General features: G+C 40.9%; 1 protein-coding gene across 1 annotated transcript in view; it reads left to right on the top strand.

The window, feature by feature from the left end:
• Positions 1-12,750, top strand: part of LOC107392954 (glypican-5) — an 81,971-nt gene that overhangs the window by 14,737 nt on the left and 54,484 nt on the right. Inside the window, exons 3-7 of the mRNA XM_015971037.3 lie at positions 3,865-4,412; positions 7,558-7,740; positions 8,843-8,994; positions 9,072-9,131; positions 9,269-9,391. Coding sequence (XP_015826523.1) covers positions 3,865-4,412; positions 7,558-7,740; positions 8,843-8,994; positions 9,072-9,131; positions 9,269-9,391 — 1,066 coding nt within the window. The remainder of the gene's footprint in view (positions 1-3,864; positions 4,413-7,557; positions 7,741-8,842; positions 8,995-9,071; positions 9,132-9,268; positions 9,392-12,750) is intronic.

Below are 12,750 nucleotides of genomic sequence, written 5' to 3'. Positions count from 1 at the left end.
ATATATATATATACATATATATACATATATATATATATATGTATACATATATATATATATATATATGTATATATATACATACATACATATATTATATATATATACATATATATACATATATATATATACATACATACATATATTATATGTATATACATATATACATATATATATATACATATATACATATATATATATATACATATATACATATATATATATATACATATATACATATATATATATATATATATATATATAATATATGTATATATATAGGCACAAATGCAAACTGTTGTAATTCCTGCACCGTTCACCTGATTTGGATGTAAATACCCTCAAATAAAAGCTGACAGTCTGCAGTTAAAGCACATCTTGTTCGTTTCATTTGATATCCATTGTGGTGGTGTATAGAGCCAAAAATGTTAACATTGTGTCGATGTCCCAATATTTATGGACCTGACTGTATACATATATATATATATATATATATATATATATATATATATATATATATATATATAGATAGATAGATAGATAGATAGATAGATATAAATTTTTCATGAGCTGAACTCAAACACCTGAAATTTAGTCTACATACACAAAACACCCATGACTCTCAAATATTGTTCTGAAATCTGTCTACATGTGTGTTAGTGAGCATTTTTCCTTTACCAAGATAATCTATCCCACCTCACAGGTGTGGCATATCAAGGAGCTGAAAAATGATCATGTTTCTACACATATTATGAACTCTCAGCATCGAGGATTCTTTTGAGCAGAGAAGATGAACAGAGGCAGACAGCACCACCGGCATCTGCGTCTTGCGCACGGCCACAGTAACATCCTCAAAGCGGCACCTCCAAAATATATTTAACACACGATCGTTCAAAACTGCTTTGGCACTTTCTGTCTTTTATTCGTGGCTGACGCGCATCGCTGCTGCGCTCATCACCCGTGCTCCACGACCGCGGCCAGGCAGCGTTTTTTCTGGAGAACTATCCTGCATCTCCCTGTGGCAGATGCAGGACCAGAGACAGTCAGGACAGGATAATAATAAGAAAACAAAACAAAGAGCTTGGAAAAGAAAATGAAGGTAGATTTATCCCATTACATGTTTTACTATTATAAAATAATTATTATTTATAAGCTCATAACATTCATATATTCCATACAATTCAGATCACCTTCAAAACTCCGTCCCACCCAGGGCCGTATGAAAGCATTTGGGGGCCATGCCAGCGAGGTGTCCCTTATTTATTTTTTGGGGCATTGGCAATCCTAGTTCAACTGATGCTGTGGAAAATGACATTTACATTGAATAATATAAGCTAACTGTGCTAGATTTATTTCCTGTTCATTGTTTACACAATAGACTTTTCCAAACAATGTTTTTGAACAGAAACCGGATTTGATTTTAGATTTTTCTCCGTTAAAGACAGTATTCAGTGATTTTACACACTTCAACAAGTTATGCACTTTTTAAATAAAATGAACCTCTCTTGCATGAGCGTGAACGCGCATGAAGCCGCCTGCTCGACCCGAGCAGCTCTATTTTTCTGTGATTTTACAGAAAAACAGGAAATCACAGTAAAAATGCCAGGGCTCATTCTACAGGACCAGGGCATTGCTGGAGAATGTATGAAGAAGACATTTATTATTTCTATACGTGTTTTGGCCGTCAAACTTGCATAATGTCCCTTTAAAGTTCAAAGATTTGATCGAATTAAGGACTGCATTATTTATGTACAAAGTAAATAAAAAAATACTGGCTGAAAATATTCAAAAATTGTGTAATAAAAGTAGCCGTGGGCAGCACGGGCAGAATATCTTGCCCTCCGGTCAGAACCTGAACACACCACCAGTAGGCAACGGCTTATAAAAGACACACTTTATTGCACAACCAATAATAAAACACAACGATAAAACACCATGGCCCAAGCCCTCTCTTCTAAAACCAACTGTCCAGCATGAGTCACGTAAGCAGCGGTACTTAGCTGTCACGGATGGTGTGACCCCCGTCCCCGGGGTCTGAGCTTCCAACGCCGTCCAACGCCCCGGGGTGTAGCTTGCGAGGACGGCAGGTAAATCCACAACATAAGTCAACTGCCAGAGTCCGTAGCGGCAGATGTCGGCGCGGCCTTGGCATCACCTATGCCCAGCCCTAACTGTCTAAAGAAGGCGACCAGCCTTCCCTCCTGGCGCTGGAACACTAAACACCTGTTCAGCTATCTTCGTCGCCGGCAGCCCTACCCGGCTGCGAACGACCCCACCCCCCAAAGTCCGATGCCACAATGACAGGTCGACCACGCACCCCTCTCAGTAGGTCTGTCACCCTTTTATCCTCCCTGGCCTCGTTATCCATAACGAGGACCAGCTGGTGTCCAATCACCACACCCTCAGAGCCCGGCAGCTTCCGTCTTCTGCCCATCACAATTGTTTGCAGAAAGACAAGGTGGATATAAGTTGAGAAGGGAATAAAATCTGAAGCAGCATTATGCTCGAACAAAATTGAAAAGTATGTGTATTTCAATTAGTGGAGTTATTTTTTGGAATAGTCTTGAAGAAAGAATCAAAGAAAGTTTAAATATAGTGCAATTTAAGAAATTATATAAAGAATTTATTTTTTCAGATATAGACAAGAGTTGATACTTTAGTGTTGTATTGTGATGTGCTCAGAAGTTGTTGTGTTCTGATATTTAATTTTTTTTAAGTATGAGTTAATTGATTTAGGGTTAGGTGAAATAAGCTATGCTTCTTCCTATTCCTTTTCGAACAATTACGGTTGTGATAAGTTATCTAAGTTGGAAATTACTATATGTATTGTTTTATTTGTTTGAAATAAATAGAGAAAAAAGAAAGACAAGACTAAGTAACTTTACATCATCACTCATAATTTCCTGTTCTGCCACTGAGACATAAACCCAACACCATCCGAAGCAAAGTCATGAGATAACAAAATAAACCACCGTCTCTCTGATGTAACTCAAGACTGGATCATTATTATTGACGTGTGATTATGTAAGCAGTGACAAACTTTCTGTGAGTCACAGTATTTCCAATGGGAAGATTGGTGGTTCAATACTTGGCCTTCGCACATGAACATGCCCTTGAGCAAGACATTAAATCCCATAACGCTTAACATGCTCCTCGGTAAGGGATCGTTAAGAACAAACTGCACATGTAGAGGCTATCAATATGCTGTGAGAGGACTGGTGTTAAGTACGTATACTACAGGCACATATATTCAATATTTAGATTTAAGGAACTTTCTGGCAGAGTTGGAAATATTTTCTGCTTTATAGTCAGGTTGTTCCCAAACTAGTGATTACCTGAGTTCAGAAGAAGGGGTTTGCATTATTAATGGGCATCTGTAGGAGTAGTTTAAACTCATTTTTTTTAATCCCACAAAAGTTTTTAGAACATGGAGGTGTTCATTAGGTGGAATGGTGTGATATGTCATTAGCAGCTAACTTGGACTTTCTAAATCTGCTATTAAGTTTTGTCAAGGGACAAAAGAAAATCTGAATCGCAGTTATGAGTATTTTGACCAAAGTATTTGTCATAGTTGTTTGAAGCAAACATCCTAGCGTAAGTACACAGAAGCGTATAGTGTACAAAATAGACCCTAAAATGGAAGCAACGCATCTCTGTGTTTCTGGGACGCTTCTAAAACATGGCACCTCGCGGCTGGTGGAAAGGCACCTCTTCACTATAACGGCGGCTTATTGCTGTGACGCACGTTTTGCTGACATCGCACGATGCTCACACGTGGGGTGGAGAGGAGGGGACAGTTGGAGAGTAGAATAGTTTAGCATCAGTGCTCAAATTTAAATTCACACCTAATCTTTTCTGTCGTTTCAGAAACCTTCGAGTCACTTTTGTCCTTCACATCTAATCTCACCAGCACTCTGTTTGACAGCGCCTACTCCGCACTCGCATTTGACTGTCGCCCCCTGGTGTTTCAGCTGTTCAGCGACATCAAGAAACACCTTTCAGGTGATGCTAGATCCTTTCTAAGCAACGCTGTGCAGCAGTTCTACAGTGATCTCTTTCCGCTGGTCTACCGCCGTCTGCTCAACCCCGGCATTGGCCACACGTCACCCCTTACCCATTCCTCCCAATCCACCAATCACGACGACTGCCTGAGGATGACCCAACAGGACATCAGCCCTTTTGGACCCCATCCTCGGCTCCTCGTTAACAGTCTGTCCCGTGCACTCGGGCCCGGTCGAGCACTGAGTCAGCTGCTGAGACTGGCTGGAGAGGTTGTGAATTCAACAGAGAAGGCCGCGTTATCTAGAGAGTGTGGACGGGGATTAGTGAAGATGCAGTACTGCTCCCACTGCAGAGGGCTGACCCTGATACGACCCTGTACTGGACTCTGTGTCAATATAATGAGAGGATGTCTGGTAAGTCTTTGGGTGCTTGGGGTGCAAAATTAATCAAGGAACAGGCATATGGCGCATTCTCATCTGGGTCGGCCCAGTCCGGTCTTGTTTCAGTCAGCCCACCGCCATGTGGCCAGATTTTCTTCACACGGTATTCTCAGGAAATCGAATGTCTCAGAACATGTGGGCGGGGCAAAAGAGGAGAAGTCTGTGGTGTCCTCCTTAAATTAGTGAACAAAGGCGGCCGTGAACAGTGTTGCATTTATGATATTCGACCCACACTTGTACAGCAGCTTTCAGAGTCAGAGGACTCCAAAGCGCTTTACACTACAGTGTATCATTCATCCATTCACACACAAATTCACACGCCGATGGTGATGAGATACAGCTGCTCTGGGGTGGACTGACAGAGGCGAGTCTGCTGAGCACAGACCTCGCGGTCCCTCTGACCACCACCAGCAGGCAAGGAGGGTTAAGTGTCTTATCCAGCAGAATTCCCCGATGGGAGCCGGAATCGATCCTACAACCCTCTGATTACTGGACAACCCGCTCTACCTCCAGAGCTACTGCTGCCCCTGAATTTAGAGACTCTTGACATCAAGCACACAGCTTCCTACTGTCCCACTGAGCGGCTGTGCTGCCGTGGGCTCTATTCACAGCAGACGTCCGGTCCTTGTGCTCCCCCAGCCTGAGCAGCAGGTCCAGGCTGCCATCAGAGAAGATGTTTACTCCACTGCATCCAGACTGATAATGAATCACACATGAGGAAAGCTGCCACTGACGTCAATCAGATGCTCCCACTAGTAGATAGGTGTGAACTTCAGCCAGCCAATCAGTCTAGTGGTTGTGTTGAGTCAGCTGAGCAGCAGGCTGACCGCTGGAGAGCAGGTCTGAAAAAAAAAAAACGGTCTGCTAGTCACGGAAAACGTACAAGTTGCCCAGATATTAACATAATTAACCCACCAGGGCTAGCCAACCCAGATGTGAATGTGCCAACACAGACAAAAGCTAGAGCCAAATTGTCTCACCTCTGATTGGCTAACAGCAACATGACCCTTCCACTCCCTTCGTTCGCTCTTCTTTCTTGGGTTAAAATGCATCACTGATATTTTATGTTTATTTATCCAAAGCGACTTACAATTTATAACCTATAGGGCATGTTGTGATCTGTGGGGGAAACCGGAGTACCCGGAGGAAACCCACGCATGCATGGGGACAACATGCAACTCCACGCAGAAAGGCCGCCGCCGAGTTTCGAACCTGCAGCCTTCTTGCTGGGAGGCAACAGTGCTAACAACTAGGGTTGCAATGATTATAGATGTTGGCATAGTCTGAGAAATGATCACAGTTTCACGATTACCACTATTACATAAATTGATTTCACATCTGCATTAAAAACCACACACATTCTATAAATTACTGATAAAATGCATGATTACAATCTATAAAGGTTTTGAACCCCTGAAATATCTATTGTTCCTTTTCAGGAGTTTTGCTTAGAAAAATTCAATCTGCTACTGATTTGCAACGCTGATGTTTTATCTCCACAAAAACACAAGCCTGGAGGAGTTCTGCTGTGTGGTGGGGTTGCTAATGCTAATGGTTAGCTTCTACTAGCAGAGACATTCTCTGCTGTTTCCTGGACGCGTAACCAATAACACTCTTCTCCGTCATAACTCAAGATCCTAGAGTTTCGCCGTTCATTAGTAGGAGACTATTTTCATGTTCAGCCTGCAGAAACACTCAGAGTGATTGATTATCAGAAATAATCATTAAAAAAGTTTTTTTTACAGTGTTCCAATCCTTTAATTATATTTGCCTAATTGCCTTTTTTGAGTTTCTGTAAGAAGACAAAGGTTTCACTGTTGACAGCTGGTCTGCGTTTGCACTGACGGATGGAGACACCTTAACGAATTAAGATGCTAAATTCCTACTAGTGCAGTTGTGAATAGAAGAAGAAGAAAAGATCTTTTCTATAGCGCCTCTCAAGATAAAAATCACGAGGCGCTTCACAAAAACAAAAAATGTAAAAGAAAATAAATATTACGTATTAATAAATAAGTAATAAATATTACTTATTACTTAAATGTAATTTATACTTGTGTATATCTTTCCAAATTTCATCAGTAAGAATATTATTTGGAAAAGGATAAATTATATTATTGCTAGGTAGAACAGGAATTACATAGAGGTGATGTTGATTAAATATTTAAATGGCTTGCCGTACAGGCTTGTTGTAGACAGATATACTGGATTGTTCTAATATTACTGTTAAATCAGTTCCGTCACTAACGTAATCTGCTTTGGTTTGCTGATGTTTTATTTATTTTTTTGTGGTGTTGGAGACGTCTTTACGGCGGGTTAACTGCAGCGTTTCACACCGTGGTTTATAGTCAAACCGGTTATTCCCTGCAGCCCCACTAACAACTGCGCCACCATGCAGCCATTTGTCTGCACAAATAACACAAGCCTGAATGTGTTCCGCCATGTTGTGGAGTTGCTAATGCTAACGGTTAGCTTCTACTTGCTAGACACACTCTGCTCTCTCCTGGCTAAAAAATCTACACAGCCTTCTGCAGTTACAAGCCAAGGTGGGCGGGGCCATGATTACTGATTTCCTCTGTGACATTAGAAGAGACTGGCCTCTTCTGACCCAGTCGTTTTCCTTTCTGCAGCTAATTCAGGCGATTCGCAATAAAGACAATATTAACATTCATCATGCATGTGCAACTCAGAGTGATCAATTGCTTTTAAAATGAACACGTATTACCTGGCTTCTCAGTGAATGACACCTAAAATAAGCTCAGCACAAATTCCCTAATAATATAATGAGATACCGTATAATTAAAAGGGCTTGTGGTTTCCTTTTTGTTTCTGAACATCTTGGCTCCTTTTAAAACCAAGTCACGTTTCTGAGTTGTTAACCTTATCAGCTGTGAGGGGGTCAAATTGGCAGCACCTTCCAAGCGAATAGCCGCAAATAAACTCTGAAAACTCTGTTTATACTTGTGAGGGAAGACAGAGAGCCCAACGAGAGGATGAGGGAGCTATTTCATTTAATGAAAATGAGGGCTGCCCCTCCTAAAATAGATTCACCCATTCATTTCTATTTATAATACTTTTTGTGTTTTTAAGTCCCATTCTGTTTTTGTTTTTTTTACTCTAGGTGGGTGTTTCTGAGCTGGGTGCCCCCTGGGGGCGTTTAGTGGTATTGCTCCAACGGTTAGCTACGACTTTAGCAACCAGCAGCAACCAAAACAGCATGGAACTGGCTCTGTTAGCAGTTCGAAACCATGTGAACGATGCCATCCTGCACGCACAGCTGCACGGCCCACGGATCTCAGCGACAGTAAGATGCTGATTTGGGTTGTTTTTGTTTGTGCATAATAAAAATGTGGAATTCTGGACATTGAAAAAAGCTTTTGGAAAATTAATCTTGCACTTTGGAAAAAATAAAGAAAAAACATCTAAATGAGGACTTGCAGAAGCTAAGTAAACATCCTCACTTATATTCCCTTAATAATAAAGTCATTTAAATGTTGGACACTTGAGTGAGAAAGGCCGTGGGTTTCTTTCTCCCTGGCAGTTGGATCTTCTTATAAAAAGCCTTGTACCTAGAAGGGCTAAAAACAGCCTCATTCTTCAGAGAATCCGGGGTTCCCCTCAGTCTGTGTGTGTCCGCACAAACGTGTGAGTGGGAATACAGATCCAGCGCCAGACAAAGGCCGTGGTTGGCGGGACAACCGATACCCAGAATGCTGCTTGGTTCTGGGTGATGAGAAAGTTTCTGTGGCTAATCTGTGGACAAACAGATGGCACACAAACACACATATGCACACACACACATGGTTGGAGGAAACGATAGAGTCACCATCCAACTAAGAAAGGACACTGTGGACTACTTGGAGTAAATTCCTGAGAGGTAAACAAACATACACCAGCAGAATTACATTGCTAATTGTGGCTTAGGGGAAGAAGTCTCTTCAGTGAATATTTGTCAAACTTCCCATTTGTCACAGCAGATTTGACCTAAAACTACTCAGCAACACCAGTGTCTAAACTAGACGTGGACATCAATAGAGTGAGGGTTCACTGGATTGGACCAGAATTGATTTGTCTGCAGAGCTTGATTGCATGACAATTGAAATTCATCACCGTATGATTTATTGCAGCTCAAGCGGTCATTTGCGATAATGATAATGCAAATTTTGACGTTGAAATAAGTTTAATGCGCAGCCTTGCTATATGACAGTATGGAAATTCAGCAATGTCAAAATATGTGAGGTTAGCATTTGCAAAACAGATAAATAATCCCACAGACAGAATGTATTTGCAGGAGGTCAAAGAAATTCCTGTAAAAACTGCCTTAAAAGGCTTCCTTGAGTTGTCAGAAATGAAATGTTACATTTTTGGGGGGTCAAATCTGCCGATGTGAACTGTCTCATCCACAGGTGGAGAAGGTGTGTGGGCCCCAAGCATCCGGCCCCATGACGGCAATTACAAGATTAACTCAACCGCACACTTCAACTTCACTAACCTCAAAAATGCCACCTGTGACTTTCCCTCCTTCAAGTCATCCCCATGTGCAAATGCAGCCTCAGAAGTGAGTTTTCTACACCTGATAAACGGTTAAATCGGGATAAGATGGGAGAATACCTTAGTACTGTGGTTTGTGTACAGGCCGTTCCCTCTCAGAGGCTCTAGAGGAGACAAGAGTCGAAACCTGAAAAAACTGTCACGGTGAGTTGTTTTTATAACTAATTACATTCCTTATTATGGAAACATAAAATGACTGGGATGTGTTGTTTTTATGCATTATTTGTTTCTCCCAAAATTTACATCGAGCTCTTGGTCTTGCACAACTTTACCTTTTCCAGAGAGTTTGAGAGCTCCATTCAGCGGTACAAGTGGTTTTTCTCTGAGCTCCCAGAAATGCTCTGTGAAAGTGAAATGGAGGTGGAACAGCACACCTGTTGGAGCGGCCACGATGTTGTGGAGAGGTACGAGTGTTCTGTTGTGTTCACCGTTTCATGAATCTGTTGATCTGACAAAGGCTCTTAGTTCAGGAATTTCATTTGTGCAGATAAAGCAGCCGGAGCACCAAAATAAAACAAAAATTGACATTTCAATATGTTATTTATGCTCTTTTTGCATCATTGTCACCGAAAAGTATTTTTATTTCAGGACTGAGTTGCAGTTGGATTGCATTGGAATGAATTAGATGCAACAGGATTAACGGGAAAAGAATTAGACCCATCTGGGTTTTAAGCATGTGCCTCATCATGCGTTGCAGAGATCTTTCTATCGGTGCTGATAGGGACACTTTATATGCATCCAACGTGTAGAACTATAGTGATGGTGTGTTTCTGGTGCTAAAGGTAAAGAGAGCTTTAGTCCTTCTGAAGCTGTGTGCTTTAGTTGGGCCTGATTCTGTTGTGCTTTAACCATAAAAGAAAATTCTGTTTGGATCACCTTTAGAATTTTTTTTTATTCTTGTTTCTGCTTTTTTAGTACTTTTGTATTTGACCTGAAAATAAATCTAAAAAATGCAAGAAATGATTGAACTTTGGTGACAGTTGGTGCAAAACCAGATCAAGAAGAAAATAATTTTGTACTTTATTGACTTTGGACTGGGCAGACTGGGCGGACTGGAGACTCCTATGATTTTCTTTAGCAAATAAATGAGTTGTTGTTACTCTTGTTGGATTTTGAACATCATTATCTGACAAGGAACCTCAAAATGACCAACAGTGATCTTATAATAGAACCCTATATTATTTTGAGAATTCAGTTAAAGGTGCAATATGTAAGAATGACATCCTGTGGTCAAATTCACTCTCGGGGTAGTTACTGCGGACTCTTTCTAACTGTAGTCCTGTTAGTTTAATGGCTGTTTTCAGTTCCGGATCAGCACCAAAAGATTCTAGATAACATGCAACGACGAGTCATACACAGTGAGTTGATAATTTAAAGGGGCATTATGTAAGTTTGACAGCCAAAACATGTACAGAAATAACACGTCTTCTTCATGCATTCTCCTGCAATGCCCTGGTCCTGTAGAATGAGCCCTGGCATTTTTACTGTGATTGCCTGTTTTTCTGTAAAATCACAGAAAAAGAGAGTTGCTTGGGTCGAGCAGGCTGCTTCATGTGCGTTCACGCTCAGGCATAGCCCTCCGAACCGTTCTTTGAACGTTGTTTCACTGTCATCAAGGATATAAATGTTACAGATACAAATGACGTCACTGGTGCTTTAGCACGCCAGGTAAGGTGACGGACCTTCATGCAGAAGACCTGGGTTCAATTCTGGATGTGAGCATAGTTCATTTAGAGTTTCTTTTTTACATTAATGGTATATTTTTTTTACAGTAAGATGTCCAAATTTTTATTTGAGACTCGCCGAATGGCATTTAAATCACAGATAAAAAAAGATGTGGGTTCAACTTTCATTTTGGAACAATTTTTCAAGCAAGGGAAGGGAATGATCTGAGCATGCAGGAGGACTGACCCATCTTAAACCTTTGTCAGCTGTGCTGAAGAGAAAGGTACAGAACCAAATTATTTCATCAATTAGCTGCGTGTTCTCCTGTCCTCTGTCCTCCGGGCCACACACACACACACACACACACACACACACACACACACACACACACACACACACACACACACACACACACACACACACACACACACACACACACACACACACACACACACACACACACACACACACAAGGGACTGTCTCAGAGGCCTATTTGCCTCCACTTTTGAAGTTGACGGGGGTCAGCTTCACAGAGCTCTGTCTCAGCTGTTATTTTCGTTAAGGAGTGTGCACGTACAGCATGCGCGCCTCGTGCAAGAGCCTTCTATTGAAGCTGCCGTTACGCTTTTGGCCTGAGGGGGCAATCACGAGCATAAAAATTCAAAACTCCGTAAACTCCCTTTAACCTTTATTTATCCAGATGAGTCGACTGAGATCTCATTCTCATTTACAACGACGATCTGGCCAAGAGGCAGCAGCAACAGACACACAGTTAGCTTTACATTGAAGAAAAACTGGTTAGATAAAATAAAATACAAGACAAAAGTAAGATACAACTGTTAGACATAAAGAGAAAGGACTATTCTCATATATAATATGTACAAGCAATCAAAACAGACTTAAACAGTCTTTAAGTACTCAGAAGCACATTGATCAGAAACCATTGATTGTAATGAATTATTGAAGGTAGATAATGGAATGTAGGTAGTGAGCTTCAGTGATTTTTGCAGTTCATTCCAGTCGTTGGAAGCAGCAAACTGGAATGAGGAGTGGCTAAAGGAGGTGCGAGCTTTGGGAGTAACCATAGAGATGAAGTTACTGGAGCATGAGTTGCGCTGGTTGTTGAAAGTGATGAGTAATGAGCAAAGATGTGACGGTGTTCTACTGATAATTCAGGGTATCCGCGGGTCCTTAAAAAGTCTTAAATTAGCTTTTCCAAATTTAAGGCCCTAAAAATCCATAAAATGACAAATAATCCTTAAATACAATTTCCAAAGGTCTTAAATTACCAAAGACCCAATAAACAAGATTCTTTTATTTCTATAACATTTTCGTGAATTTCTAGTTGGTGTTCAGCATTTTTTGTGTATGATATTGGCATAAGCGGAACCGTACACATTCAGTTGGTTGTGAAAGGGGGCATTTTTAACTGAGCACATTAGCTGGTTAAGCTAGTGGGAGCGTGCGCTATGGGGAAGTGCAAGCTTAATAACTGGATGGCTAATCCCACATTCGCGACGTGGTTAGCACCAGTTCCAGGCAATAGCTGGAAATTATAGCTTAAATTTAATTTTTAAAATAGCTTAAAGTTGGTCAAAGTGGCCTTAAAAAAGGTCTTAAAAAGTCTTAAATTTGGCTCCCTTAAACCTGCAGATACCCTGTAATTGTTTTGTATGTGAACTTATGTAGTGTAACATCCTGCAGGAATGGAGTGATGGTCACTTATGAGTGAGTACAGATCTCAGTGATGAGTAGTGAAAGGGGCACCAGTGATGGAACGGATTGCTGAGTGATAAATGACATCAAGTTAATGAAGAAGCTTTTTGGTAGCAGTTCTATAAATGATGTCACCGTAATCTAAGATTGTCACTTCGACCAAGGTTTGCTTTGCAGAATCAGTAAAAGATGACCTGCTGCAGTTTAGAAACCCAATTAATGTGATTTTCAAATAAAAGTGAGCCAGATACCCAGATACTTATAAGAACTGACAAGTAGATAAATCCATTGCCATATCTGGTTTTAGCACTATTTGATGTTTCATGGAAGGGAGCATTTGCTACATTTATTACGGTAACATTTCTCTGGCGTTGGAAGAAG

This window comes from Nothobranchius furzeri, chromosome 8, assembly GCF_043380555.1.
Source record: "Nothobranchius furzeri strain GRZ-AD chromosome 8, NfurGRZ-RIMD1, whole genome shotgun sequence".
Lineage (NCBI taxonomy): Eukaryota > Metazoa > Chordata > Actinopteri > Cyprinodontiformes > Nothobranchiidae > Nothobranchius > Nothobranchius furzeri.
The sequence above is the reverse complement of the archived record's forward strand: the minus strand, read 5'-3'. Positions and strand labels throughout refer to the sequence as shown.